The sequence below is a fragment of the Protomyctophum bolini genome, assembly GCF_963924005.1.
Source record: "Protomyctophum bolini genome assembly, chromosome: 16".
NCBI classification, from domain to species: domain Eukaryota; kingdom Metazoa; phylum Chordata; class Actinopteri; order Myctophiformes; family Myctophidae; genus Protomyctophum; species Protomyctophum bolini.
In genome coordinates, this window is record NC_137877.1 from 6,453,531 (window position 1) to 6,466,686 (window position 13,156).

The 13,156-nt window shown below is 42.4% G+C and overlaps 1 protein-coding gene across 1 annotated transcript; it reads left to right on the forward strand.

Moving 5' to 3' along the window:
* Positions 1 to 484: 484 nt before the first annotated feature.
* On the forward strand, positions 485 to 12,312 carry LOC308330526 (immunoglobulin-like domain-containing receptor 1). The gene is made up of 8 exons (XM_080785419.1): positions 485 to 796; positions 1,712 to 1,882; positions 5,904 to 6,053; positions 6,881 to 7,000; positions 7,342 to 7,488; positions 9,274 to 9,399; positions 10,245 to 11,206; positions 11,430 to 12,312. The coding sequence occupies exons 1-8, from the start codon at positions 730 to 732 to the stop codon at positions 11,466 to 11,468; spliced, it is 1,782 nt and encodes a 593-aa protein (XP_080641545.1). The 5' UTR covers positions 485 to 729; the 3' UTR covers positions 11,469 to 12,312.
* The last annotated feature ends 844 nt before the right edge of the window (positions 12,313 to 13,156 follow it).

The window sequence follows — 13,156 nt, forward strand, 5'->3', positions numbered from 1 at the left end:
TGCCATGTGTTTAGACTAGGTGATCTGCATCTATTCTGAAAAATGTCTAGTGGATCTTTCAATTCATATTCAAATCCCTCTGGATTCAGTTTTGTGCCTGGAGACAAAGGCCTATACAGACACATCTTGGTCTAAATGTAGGCCTATACACAAAATAAATCATTATTATCTGCAATCAATAGCCTAGTCCTCTTCTAATTCAGAAGGCGCAAAGAAATCCCAAAGCCACAAGTGGATATACAGTGGTAGCTATGTTATTGCATTCTTTCATTTTTGTTTTAGCCCCCCCAAAAAAATAATAAAATAAAATACAAAATAAAATAAAAGAACAAAAAAGAAATCACTAAGGGATTATTACACAGTCCCATCTAGTGTTCAGTGTAGGTGACGTGACAGCAGTCGAGTTCTGCACCTGTTACGACTCGAGGCGGGGTCAGTGGTGATGTCACCTGAAGCTGGGGGATGGGGGATGGTGTGACTCGTCGATTCCACCGACCGACCTGCGGTCTGCGGAGAAAGTTGTCCCAACAACAGGTGGAAATCTACTCGTCTCTCGGTGGCGGTGCTGTGCAAGGCGTTTTAGGGACCTTGTATTGATATTGGGAGTATAGAGAGATAGTATGCAGAGCGGAACCTATGCAAAGTGTCCATGTAAAGGTTCACAATAATGGGTGAAAATCGGCGAACCTTGGGTTAGTTTAGTAGTGTGAGACGCGCTTCCGCGTCGCCATGAAGAACAAGATGGGAAATGTGATATTCGTTGCGGTTGCGCTTCTCCTTGGTTACCTGCCAATAGGTAAGGCTTTTCTTCTTCTTGATTGGATCTAAAAACATCCAAATGGGCCTTCAAAAATATATAATACGAGTATCTGACTGTTAAATACTTCCATCGAGCGATAAAGGAAGAAGACGAGCAAAAATGGTGAAAGTATGCCTACAAGTTAATGATTACAGGCTGTAAACAATACAAGGCCGAGCTGTGCCACGTGACCATTTGGCTTAATGGTTATTGAAGAATACTAAAATAATAATAATCACACATGGCACTGATGGCATGCCAATAGCCTAGTGGTCTGTAACATGTTATTAACTAGTATCATAATTAGGCTTTTAATACAACAGCTTTTTTTCAGTAGGCTAGCCTACTGAATAAAAGCACCATGCTAGAATGCTTAGAGCGTAAGACCCTGATGATTGACAGCTAAAATTACATGTATGGTGGTGATGAGACAATGATATACTACTAGTGGGAGTAGTTTAACATGAGTGTTCTTTAATACCAGTCTGGTCAGATTCCTATCTAACATACACAAGAAAACATGAACACTTTGAGCACCTGCCATTATTATTATTATTTATGTTCAAAGCTCCTTGTGACTGGAACAATCTACCTGTCCATATTCGTTCAATAACATCTTTTCATTTGTTTAAAACTTTGCTGTCCTCTCATCTTGAGACTACCTGTTAGTGTTCATGTTTTCACTAATCCATGATGCAATGATCCATGTGTTATGTCTAGTACGTTATGTCCATGTTATGTGAAATGTTGTCTTGTTGCAGTTTTTGTTTTGTTGTTTTGTTGTTTTGTTGTTAACATGACGTCCCCCCCTCTCTTATTTCCATTAGAGGTGTTCTCCATCCAGGTGATTGTTCCCCAGACAGAGGGGAGCACTGTTAACATGACGTTCTCCCCCTCTCTTATTTCCATTAGAGGTGTTCTCCATCCAGGTGATTGTTCCCCAGACAGAGAGGAGCACGTTCCTCTTTGCCTCTGTGATCATCCGCTGTGATTACTCCACCTCAGCTAACCAGCAAGATGTCCTGGTGACCTGGCGATACAAATCCTTCTGTAAAGACCCTGTACTGGAGTTCTACTCCACAGGTAAGACAGGGATGGATTTGGGGGACGGGGGGACGGGGGGGCTCAGGGTTTGCTTCCCAACTGCATTTATAGAGTTGGACGTAGTGGTGCAGTGCAGTCTAGTTTATGATTCCATCCAGGCCTCGTGCACACACCTGTCTTGGCGTGACACCCCACATAAGCACCCCCACACTCACTAATGCAAAGATCTTTTTCAGATTTTTAATGAAGGGATATGGCCCGTTGAGATGCAGCATCTCATTTTCTTTGGGGACCCGTGACACACGAACAAAATACATAAAATGTACAATACAGACAATATACAGATGAGTACATACATAAATACACAGACAGCTTGCTCAGCGTCTCCCACCCACCTCACCAACCAACCACCACATCATCAGCTGTTAATGAAAGTGCAAATGCATTGGTAAATGTGCTATAAGTTATAACTGGTACTTCAAAAGCATAAACAAGGTGACTCAAGATGTAAATGAAGGGATGTCCTGAAAAGTGAAGTGAATCAAATGGGGATTTATAACAGAAAGACCCCCGTCCAACCTTCAAATCAAATCAAATAAAATTAAATTAAATGTATTTATATAGCACATTTAAAAACAACTCTCATTGTACCAAAGTGCTTCACAAGGCAGAATATAGTGCAGTACAATACAATACAATACAATACAATACAATACAATACAATACAATACAATACAATACAATACAATTCAGTGCAGAATACGTCAATAATAGAACAACAGGCAAATAGGACAAAGTAATCTAAAAGGAAAAGTGCAAGATCATGTCGGTGATGAAAAGGCTTGTGAATATAAAAATGTTTTAAGTTGTGAATTTAAATTTAAATGGAGGGCGCAGACCTCCGTTGAGTCCTTGGTTGAAGATTTTTGGAGTAAGGGTATTGTAGATGTCTAAGTGGATATGATGTAGTAGACTCTGGGCCAAGTACTGCTTCAGGTAAGAAGGACACTTAAAAATAAAATAAAAACATTTATAATAAAATGAAGAGAAACCAATGTAATTGCCTTCTTGATTTAGGCTGCAGCCAATTGAGTGAGTTGTACATGAAGCAGTGATGAGTATCATATGGACATCTCAACACAAACCTGCACACAGGGAGTTATATATAGTTATCATTAAGATGAGAGTCTGTGGTGTTCTGGTACACGACATCTGCCTAGGGCCCTAGGCCATAGCTGAGTGGATACTGTAGGTAGGCCATCTGGGAAACTGAAGGTCCCTGGGTTTACCACCTGCTGTGTGTCGAAGTGTACCTGACCAATAGACACCATGGTCAGGTGTCTAAGCCACGGTGGCTCAGGGGTAGATTGGGCGGATGGCAACCGCAAGGTTGGCAGTTCGAACCCGGGCTCCCCCAGAGCTAGTGTCGGAAGTGCCCTTGAGCAAGACTCCGAACCCCTAATTGCTCCTGATGTGCTGGTTGGTGCCTTGCATGGTTTCCACTGCCATTGGTGTATGAACTATGAATGTGTGTGTCAAATGGGTGAATGTAATGCACAACCTATGTAAAGCGCCTTGGATAAAGGCGCTATATAAAATGCACCATTTACCATTTACGCCCTAACTGCTCTCTGGGCACTGCACCTGAACTTGAGCCCACTACTCCTAAATGGCTAGGATGGTTTAAAGGCAGAGGACACATTTCACATTCGAATACAGTACCCAACTGGACTGGGGACCATATTATTTATTATTATTATGTTATTATTATACTGTAATCCATGCATCCATCCACAAATACTGTATTTGAGAACATTCTGAAAGACTGGGATGGTCTTATCAACTATTTATTGTGAGCAACACAAGACTTTAAAGGAGAATTCCATACTAAATGGCTTTCTTACCTTTCTTTGTAGTTGTTACGTCCCCATCAAAGAGGTCCAGGTGTTATTTTGTGCAAAAGCTCCTTATTGGCTATTTCCCCTACCATAAGCCCTAAATGAATTGCATTGAATTGAATGGGATGTATGGGGTGTTGTGCTAATTTGCTTATTTCCATCGCTCAAAATTATAATTTCTTTGTATATATCCTCTCTTCATAATGTAAATAATAACCCAAGCGGCACACTTTACTACTTATTTTGATGGAAATAAGCGAATTAGCACAACACCCCATACATCCCATTCAATTCAATGCAATTCATTTAGGGCTTATGGTAGGGGAAATAGCCAATAAGGAGCTTTTGCACAAAATAACACCTGGACCTCTTTGATGGGGACGTAACAACTACAAAGAAAGGTAAGAAAGCCTTTTAGTATGGAATTGTCCTTTAACAGCCAATTACATTTACAGCTGGGGAGACTTTTTTGTTGTCGCTTTGGTGGATTTTCAACTGTTTTAGTGTTAATTTAATCACCATATAACTCAGCCACTTATGAGCCAGCCAGGTACAAGATACGTTTAGCCTCAGATGTTTTATGAATTATTAGGCCACTGGGGAACACGTTCGCCAGCTGGCACAGAACACACACACATTAGCTAATGTTAGTTGCACTATGGCAGTAATTCATGTAAGTAATTCAGCACGTATTAAGATCTGCTGCTAACTTGTTTGCAACCTGCACTCAGTCATATTGTTGCACACAGTTTTGCACACAGAGCGCATTTTTCGGAGCACGGAAAACAATAGTCGACCTCACGTCATGTCAATCACGTTTGCACATGTGCCGCCGAATATTGCGTCCGTATAAAAAGCTTTCGGACTGGGGTCGATTCTATCCGTCTTTCACATGGTCTTTGACCCTTTGAGCAGTGCTGAGCCCTTCGAGACCAACATGATCTCCACTGATCATCTCGTTGAAGAGAAAGTACTTTATGAAAAGCCCGAGCGGGTGAGGCAGCAGCGCATGCAACACTGAGAGACAGAGAGGCAGAGACAGAGACAGACAGAGAGAGAGAGAGAGAGAGAGAGAGAGAGCGAGAGAGAGCTATATACGTGATATGTCTCTCATCAATGCAAACTGAAAAGTGTTGTTTCATCGGCTACTGTAGCCTACACATTTTGGTTGGAATACCAAGGAATACCATGCAGGCAACTGAGGCAAGTTATAGGCTATAAAAGTTTAAGGGGATACATTATAGCGATAATAGATATTCTTGGAATGTCAGTGTGTGTGTGTGTGTGTGTGTGTGTGTGTGATCAGCGTGCTCAGCGTGCTGACGGCATTGCCCCCTCCCTTGCATCTGTCTTTCACCCGTTGTGCTGTTCCAGGCATACAGTATAGCGATGCAGATAAATATCAATATCATGTTTGAAAATGATCAGATCAACCTCCGCTGCTCCACTCAAATTCGTTCTGAGAAAACATTGCAACTAATTGAAATAATTCGCATCGCACTCAGTGTGCAAGGACACATTGATATTTTTGAATAATTGTGGAAAGAATTTGTGAAAACTTTTAACTCATTTTCTTTGTGACTGCCTGGAACCCCCCCAACGAACCCTGGGGGATCCTAGACCCCCCTTTAAAGGCTCATACATACTCCAGTTTTTCGTGATAGGTTATCAGTGTTTTAGGTGATAGCTTATCACCTAAAACGGTGATAAGAGTTGAGGCCATCATACTCGCGGAGTCGCGGTGATGTCCTTAAGGATTGACCCCGCCTCCCTGTGGTTTACCAAACTTCTAAGACAGAAGAATCAGTGAACCGCTCCAGCCCTTCTCTCTGTTTTTACTCACCACCGCTCAACGTTATTTCAGCTACGGTGGTCAGCTCACTACCAGAGCGGTGGTCACCTCACCACCGAAAATCCAGACTATGAATAGGCCTTAATGGTGTAGTTTTCCAACCCTTTAAAAACTACACTGCGGTGATAAGCGATCACCAAAACCTGGAGTATGTATGAGCCTTAAGAACCCCTGCCCTGCTCTAAACTGGTTTATGTGGTCATATGTTTGTATGCTAAGCATGGTAAGTGTAAATGATCTTTGGGCGATGTGAGATGTAAAATTATAATAATAACAATATTTTCCATCGTCCTCTGTTCTCCCTCTGAAGCCTATCAGGCTTCTCTGCAGCTGGGTCAGGACCCAGCCAACGACTGCCCCGACCGCCAGCGTACCGTTCGCACCGTGATCCAGAAGAGGGGCACTAATGAGGCCATGTTGGGTGCAGAGTATCGGGAGCGCAAGATAACCATTCAAAACAGTGAGGCTTTTTTCTTCTTCCTTGGATTAGAATCACAATCACAATCTATTCTTAATGTCAACTATTTGTCATCAAGCCTCTATTTTTTTTTTTTTTATCCCACGATTTTGTAACCCATTTTCACCCCTGTGTCAATTATCTAATGTGATCCTGGGCTCTACACACCCTCCGCCAACCTAGTCCCCATATATGGGGGACATGGGGAGAGCAACGGACTTGAACTCATGCTTCCTTCATGCCTGAGTGTCCAAGTTGCTCCTTCCCTGGTTGGACGAACACGTTATTCCAACCAGTTCCTTTCCCCTCCATCAGGCGCCCCGGCTGGCCAGGGGGAGGCAGTTTAGAGATCAGGATTACTGCATATTTTTTGTGGCTTTTGCCTTTTGTTTTATTTTATAGAGGGATAGGTATACAGTAGGCTGAGGAAATGGGGAGAGAGATTGGGGGGATGACATGCAGTAAAGGCCGTCGGAATCAGGAGTCGAACCTGCGGCACACTGCCAGACTGGATTACCAGCCAAGGTGCCCAGACGGCTACACCAGCCGCCCGGGACAATCAAGCCTCTATTTACATACATTTACATACCTACATTTATCTTTAACACAGTTCAATATTAAATTTTGACGATAATCATTTGCGATTCATTACAATACTATAAGGAATGAGTGGACCAATGGACCATTACTAAATGCCTACAGTGAAACACCAACAGAGAAAAGTTATATGGCCCTTGAGCATATGAAAAAGCAACTACAAGGACAAACATAGTGGTAAAACTTTGTGTTTGTTTGTTTGTCTGTTTTTTCTGTTTCCATATTGTCAACAGAGGCTGATCTAGTCATTACCGAGGTCATGTGGTGGGATAACGGCGTGTATTACTGCTCCATTGATGCTCCCGGTGACACCACAGGAGACTCGGATCGTGAAGTCAAGCTCATTGTTTACCGTAAGTTAGGCATTACAAAAAGTAGGATAGAGTTTCAGATGTAACTTGGCAGTCTTTGTAATCTAATGATTTACTACACTGCTAGTGAATAGATTTGAACCGTGTGGTTTTGAATTATCCCTTTTTGGGCGGGAACCACCTTTCGGTTTTTTAAACATTATGTTATAATTTAGCTATTGAATTCTTTTTGAAAAAATCGTGAAAATGTGGCACAAATCCTGACAGAAAACTGTCACGATTTAGAAGACATTTTAGAAATGTCGACGTCAGGCCTAAATGGGTTATTCTGTTGATAGCATTTGTATGGTGATGATGACCCTTGACCTCAAATACTCTTCCAGATTGGCTGACTGTCTTATTCATCATCATCGGCTGCCTGCTGCTGCTCATGGTGTTTTGCATATGCTGCTGCCAGTGCTGCCCACAGAAGTGCTGCTGCTATGTGCGCTGTCCCTGTTGCCCACAGACATGCTGTTGCCCAGAGAAAGGTAAACACGGTCATGTTTTAAAACCGGCCCACCCCACACACATTGACACTGGGTGGGTAGGCGAGGTCAATGGACTGCATCTGCCTGTGTTGATTTTGTCGACTGAAACTAAGACTAAAAATGTCCGTCGACTACCTTTTTTTTTTCACTAAATGGAAACTAAGCTATGGTGACTAAAACTAAGACTAAATATATCGACAATTTCGTCAATAAATAAAAACTAGACTAAAATGTTAGGAAGGGACTAGTGGACAAGAGATCCAGTATAAGTCATTTTACACTACAAGCTCACAATGCGCCAAGCTTGTAGATCGGCTATTTTCAGCAAGCGTAAAATCAGCCTTTAGACGGCATCGAAATACATTTTAGTCGACTAAATCAACCGTAGATATAGTCGAGTAAAATCTCATGACATTTAGTCGACTAAAACTAGACTAACACTAAGACATTCCAGGTGACTTAAATGTGACTAAAACTAAATGAAAACTTTTCAAGAGACCATGACTAAAACTAAAATCTAATTTTGCTGCCAAAAACAACACTGCTATCTGCTTAGTTGCAGACGTGGTCAAGTGGATTATGGATAACCAACACTGAATGTGTCGGTCAGAAAACTATAAAAGGACATAAAAAGAATGGTTCTGGTGATGTTTAATAATAACTTTGGTTGATACAGTTTTTTGGGGGTTTAGTCTATGTCCTTTTATAGGAATAAAAAGGAAAACAAACCAAAACACATCGTAAACATTAACTTAATAGCCCACAGTACATGGCTACAATAAACAGAACCTGAACCTACGAATAATCTAAGTCTAGTCGGATCATAATAAATTATACAAGAAGTTATACATGCAAAGTTATAATACAGCCACAGTACATTCCAGTACTAAATACTGACTTGAACAGTTACAGTATGTGTAATAGAGGGACTCATTAGTGCCATCTGATGAATTTAGCAGCACATTACACCTTTGACCCTGTTTTCTCCATCCATCCTCAATTAGTCAAATAAGATTCAGGATTTTAATGCTAATATTTGACGATTTCTTTGATACACATTATAGGTCTTTATGTCAAAGTATCCCACATTTGCGAGCGTTTCAGTGTGATTTTATACCACGTTGGAAACTTGGATAGTAAACTTTAAACATGTAAAATCAATACATCTGGTAAGGCAACTACATAATGATGGCAGACTGCATCAGACTGGGTGCAGATTGTGTGTACTGTAGTTGTTTTGTTTACTTTGACCAGGGTCAAGATGATGGCTTCAATAGAAATTGGATTTTCTCTCAAAACTGGGCAGATTTCAAAATAAGCTACTTTTATTTAATACACTATTGGAAACGTAATAATAATAATAATTAATATTACTAGTCAACACATCTCTATATGTCAGATGGACCTGACTACCTGTACCATGGATTGTTTGAGATTGTGACACCGTGACACCAAATTCACAGTGTTCATTTTGTCCAAAAGCTGAAAATAAACAAACTGAAGGTTTTATTTTGAATTGGAATTAGATAGACAATTCTACTATTGGACTATTGGAAGTAGATAGACAAACTTAGCAGTAGGTGAAACTTCACTCCTATTGGGAAGAAATCAACATGCATAAACCCTGACTGCTCGAATCAAATCTCTGTCGACTGTTGACTATTGAGAGGGGGAGCACCTAATTCATTAAGAGATATGATACAGTATGCACCCCCGAGTTCATGTTGGTGTCCATATGATATCACGCTATCAGCCAAGCTGACACCTTTTCTCCATTTGCTCCAGCGGTGATGCAGCATCGAATGTTAAAGGATGCTCAGAAGGCCATGGCACCATGGCTCCATGGACAGCCCCTCTATGCTCCCATTAGTTCCAACGTTTCCTCCCATGGAGTACCAGTACTATACTCAGGTACAGGTGACATTCTTTCTTCTTTACACTGTAGTTTTAAGGTGAGTGGGCAGGTCTCTGCCCTCAGTAGTATTTTCTTTTATTCAGGCAGACAAGTTAAATGCATGCTTTGCGTGTCCCATTCTGTGTGTCCCATTCTGTGATTGGTGATGACTCTGTTATGACGGAGATGCATGAACAGTTTATAACAATATCGCTTCCTTGGTAACATTCTCTAGCAATACTCTCGGCGAGTGGCCGACAGTATGAACGCTCAAAACTCAGAACATTGTGAAACACGTAGTGTCTTTTGACGCTTGTTGCGCAAAGTATAAATTGACCTTAATGGGAAAGGTGAGTCAGTCAGCATAGGGATGGTACACAATTTAGTGATATGCCTGCAAGGACACATACGTATCCAGAAGTGATGGTCTTAATGCCACTATCACAGGGCATACTTTATGGAAATGTGTCCCAGGCGGGAACCCCTTTTGGTGTTTTGAGCATTATGTTATAGTACTTTAGCTATTAAAAAGTAGTGTGGCACCGAGTGCCGCGATACGAGCTTGTCAGATCTTTGAATATATCTTTCAGAGCGAACGTTTTTAACTCAAATCTTTGCTTCTGGGGGGGTCCCTGGAACAACATATTTTGAGATTGGGGTCCACGGCCAATTAAATGGGGTCCCTGACATGAAATAGTTTGAAAATCACTGACATAGAAACATAGGTATTTCAGAAAACTGTCATGATTTAGAAGACATTTGTAGAATCTGCTCTCAGGTGTAAATGAGTTAAGTGTATTATATCTCTATACTATTGTTTTTAGTATGAAATCAACCATTTCACTCAATGATGTCGTTCCAGACTCATTTTCAGAGTACCCCTCCAAGCAGAACTTCTCCATGGGTCCTATGGGTCCTATGGGTCCTATGGGTCCTATGGGCCCGGCACCCATGATGAGCCACCACCACCTGCAGCAGGCCCCTCCCCCACCACCACACGCCTTTCACCACAACGGCAGCGCGCGCGACAGTTTCCAAGGCACCAATCAGGTGCTGGATTACCTGGAGCACCAAGTGAGGGGAATGGACGTCGGGGCGCCTCTGATGCTTCCCAACAACGTGCAGCACCTGCCCCCGTTACAACCTCACCCTCAGCACACCGCCCAGGCGGTGCCCTTCTCCGCGGGGCCTCCCAGCATGCTGTCGGCGCTGGACGAGATGGGGGTGAGAGGGCTGGAAAGAAGGGTGATAACCCTGCCGCCTATCGTCCAACGCGGGTCGAGCTTTTCCTCGCGCAGGGCGCCCAGAGAAGGAGAGGGGACCAGGGTGGGCGGCGGCAACCGCATGTCCAACCACTCCAGCGGAAGCTCCAGTCGCACCGTCGGTGGTGGAGGAGCTCACCACCACCGCGACGGCCACGGGAGCAGAGATCCCTCCTCGCCCCGCCGGGGGATCCTGCGAGGCTACAGCGAGTCCGACTCTGACTGGGAGATCCGAGGAGGAGGAGGAGGAGGAGGAAGAGGTGGGACACGCGCGGGAGGAGGGAGAAATGAGAGGGGGAGGAGAAGCGGCGGGTCCGCGCCGCGCTCCCGTAGTCGCGACGACCTGATGGACGAACTGCGTCGTTCTGCACCGAGACGGGACAGGAGCTATACGCCCCCGCAGCGTCGGCGAGGGTCCTGGAGCTCTGACGAAGAGGATAGCAGGAGAGGAGCAGGGCGTAAAGGCAAAGGGAAGGACTGGCCAGAGAAACCTCCCAGTTACTCAGCCATCGACGTCCAGCCTGGTCGCCACAGCGATAGAAGGAACTACGATCGCCTTTCTGTAAGACCTACTACACATGAGTATATATGAGTTGATCTTGCACAAATACACACTGACATATTGTCCAGTACATCTTAACATTTTGTATGTATTTTCTTTATTTTGCTTCTCTCTCTCTCTCTCTCTCTCTCTCTCTCTCTCTCTCTCTGCCACACTCTGTCTCTGTGTGTCTCTCAACCTCATTTACTTGCTTTTGACTTTTCTCTGTTGCTTTCTCTTGTAGGATAGAAGCTCCCGTAGTGGAACCAGCGTAGTCATCTGAAGCCTTTTCTGTGTTTTCTTCCACTTGTGACTGTTTTCCACAAAGGTGAAAATGAAGACAGACAATAGGTACTTTGAATTCATACGATGTACCAAGTTCAGATTAAGGATATAAGTTTGTGTTGAACATTTCTGAAGGACAAATATGGTTAAAACTTATGTGTACTACTACTACTACTACTACTGTCTACACTATTATGTAATTAGTTATTTTTGCAGTTTAATGAAGCATGCTCCTGTTTTGGAATAATTCATGCAAGTCTTCTCGATGCTTGTCTGTCTTGTACCAAAATAGTATAATTTTTCATTTAAAGTTTTTTGTCTGGTGGGGGATAAATGTATTCTGTGTTGTTTGAGCTGTGAGAGTCTTTGCGTGGTACCTTTTGTACATTTTCCCCCTTTTTTACAAGTAGAAGTAGCGTCTTAGACTACGCTTTAAAATGTGTCATTTCTCAGAGGGAAAGACACCAGTCAGATATAAGAAGTATGTGTAGAAGACAAGTATGTAATACATATATGTTATGTATATATACACTGTATATGTATACAGTATGTGCCCACACGTGCATGCGGGCAGAAATGTATTTTTTTCTAATTATTTTGTTTGTTTTTTTACTTTTCTAATTTTATGCACTATTTAATGTTTTTATATCATGAATCATAACAGCAATTAAAGGCAATCCTAATTTGAGAGGATTGGGAACATTCAGATGCTCTTGTACAACAGATGTTTAACATTTTATTTCAATTGGGGGTTTGTTTTTTGTAATAAGAAAGATCGAGAAAATGTATTGTCATGAAATGTGTACTGTACATTTTCAATAAATGTGTAGATAAACTAATAATATGCACACTTGTGATTTTATCTTTTATTGGAGATGAATCAGAAAGAGCTGTGCTCCCACCCCTGTCTCTGTTATCTCTGAACTGTGATTTGTGAATGTTTGTGTACAGTGTCAGGTGTGTGGCATATGTTTATATAGGTAGGTGTGTGAGGGAATTTGTGAAAGCTGTGGAATGCTGAGGCAAGGTTATGTAAAATGTACAATAGACATACAATAGTAGGGTAAACTCAGGTGTGGCATTCCATTCAGATCAAAGTCAGGGTGCTGCTATTGCACGTGTATGTTGGCTCACTGAAAAGGCTCTGCTGTACTAAATGGAATGGAACCTTAATTAGTATCATTGGTAACGTCTGTTACCCTATTTCAGGTCACATTATGACTGCCATGAAAAAGGTTTATTATGTGAATGCAGTTCTACCTGGTTTTGAGTTGCAGGCAGCCCTAAGAACCAATAAGTACACTGGTCTGGCGAGTGGCCATCTCCCCTTCACAATCCAGCCAGACTGCATCGATGGGCGCGTTAATCAATACTCTGCTGTTTCACCTGCTTGTACAAAATAAATGTGTAAGTAGTGAGGAGCAGAGAGCAAAGAAATGTAGTCTTGTGTAGATGAAACAATGAACATTTGAATCTTGAAAACAAGCGATATCATTATTCGCCAGAAGAGGGAGCCGCAAATCAATGTGTGTGTGTGTGTGTGTGTGTGCGTGCGCGCGCGCGTGCGTGTGTGTGTGTGTGTTTTCACTTTACCCTTCCAGGCAGGGGCTGTAATAATAAAGTTACTGTAATACAGTTTATATTACACCTGTGCAGTGACACATTAGTTATTTATCACGCCATTAA

Bases quoted from the DNA above. Each gene is read 5' to 3' on its own strand.
- LOC308330526 (XM_080785419.1), top strand. From the start codon at position 730: ATGAAGAACAAGATGGGAAATGTGATATTCGTTGCGGTTGCGCTTCTC. The intron at 1,883-5,903 runs GTAAGACAGGGA...CTCCCTCTGAAG, and splicing joins ACTGGAGTTCTACTCCACAG to CCTATCAGGCTTCTCTGCAG. The intron at 7,489-9,273 runs GTAAACACGGTC...CATTTGCTCCAG, and splicing joins ATGCTGTTGCCCAGAGAAAG to CGGTGATGCAGCATCGAATG.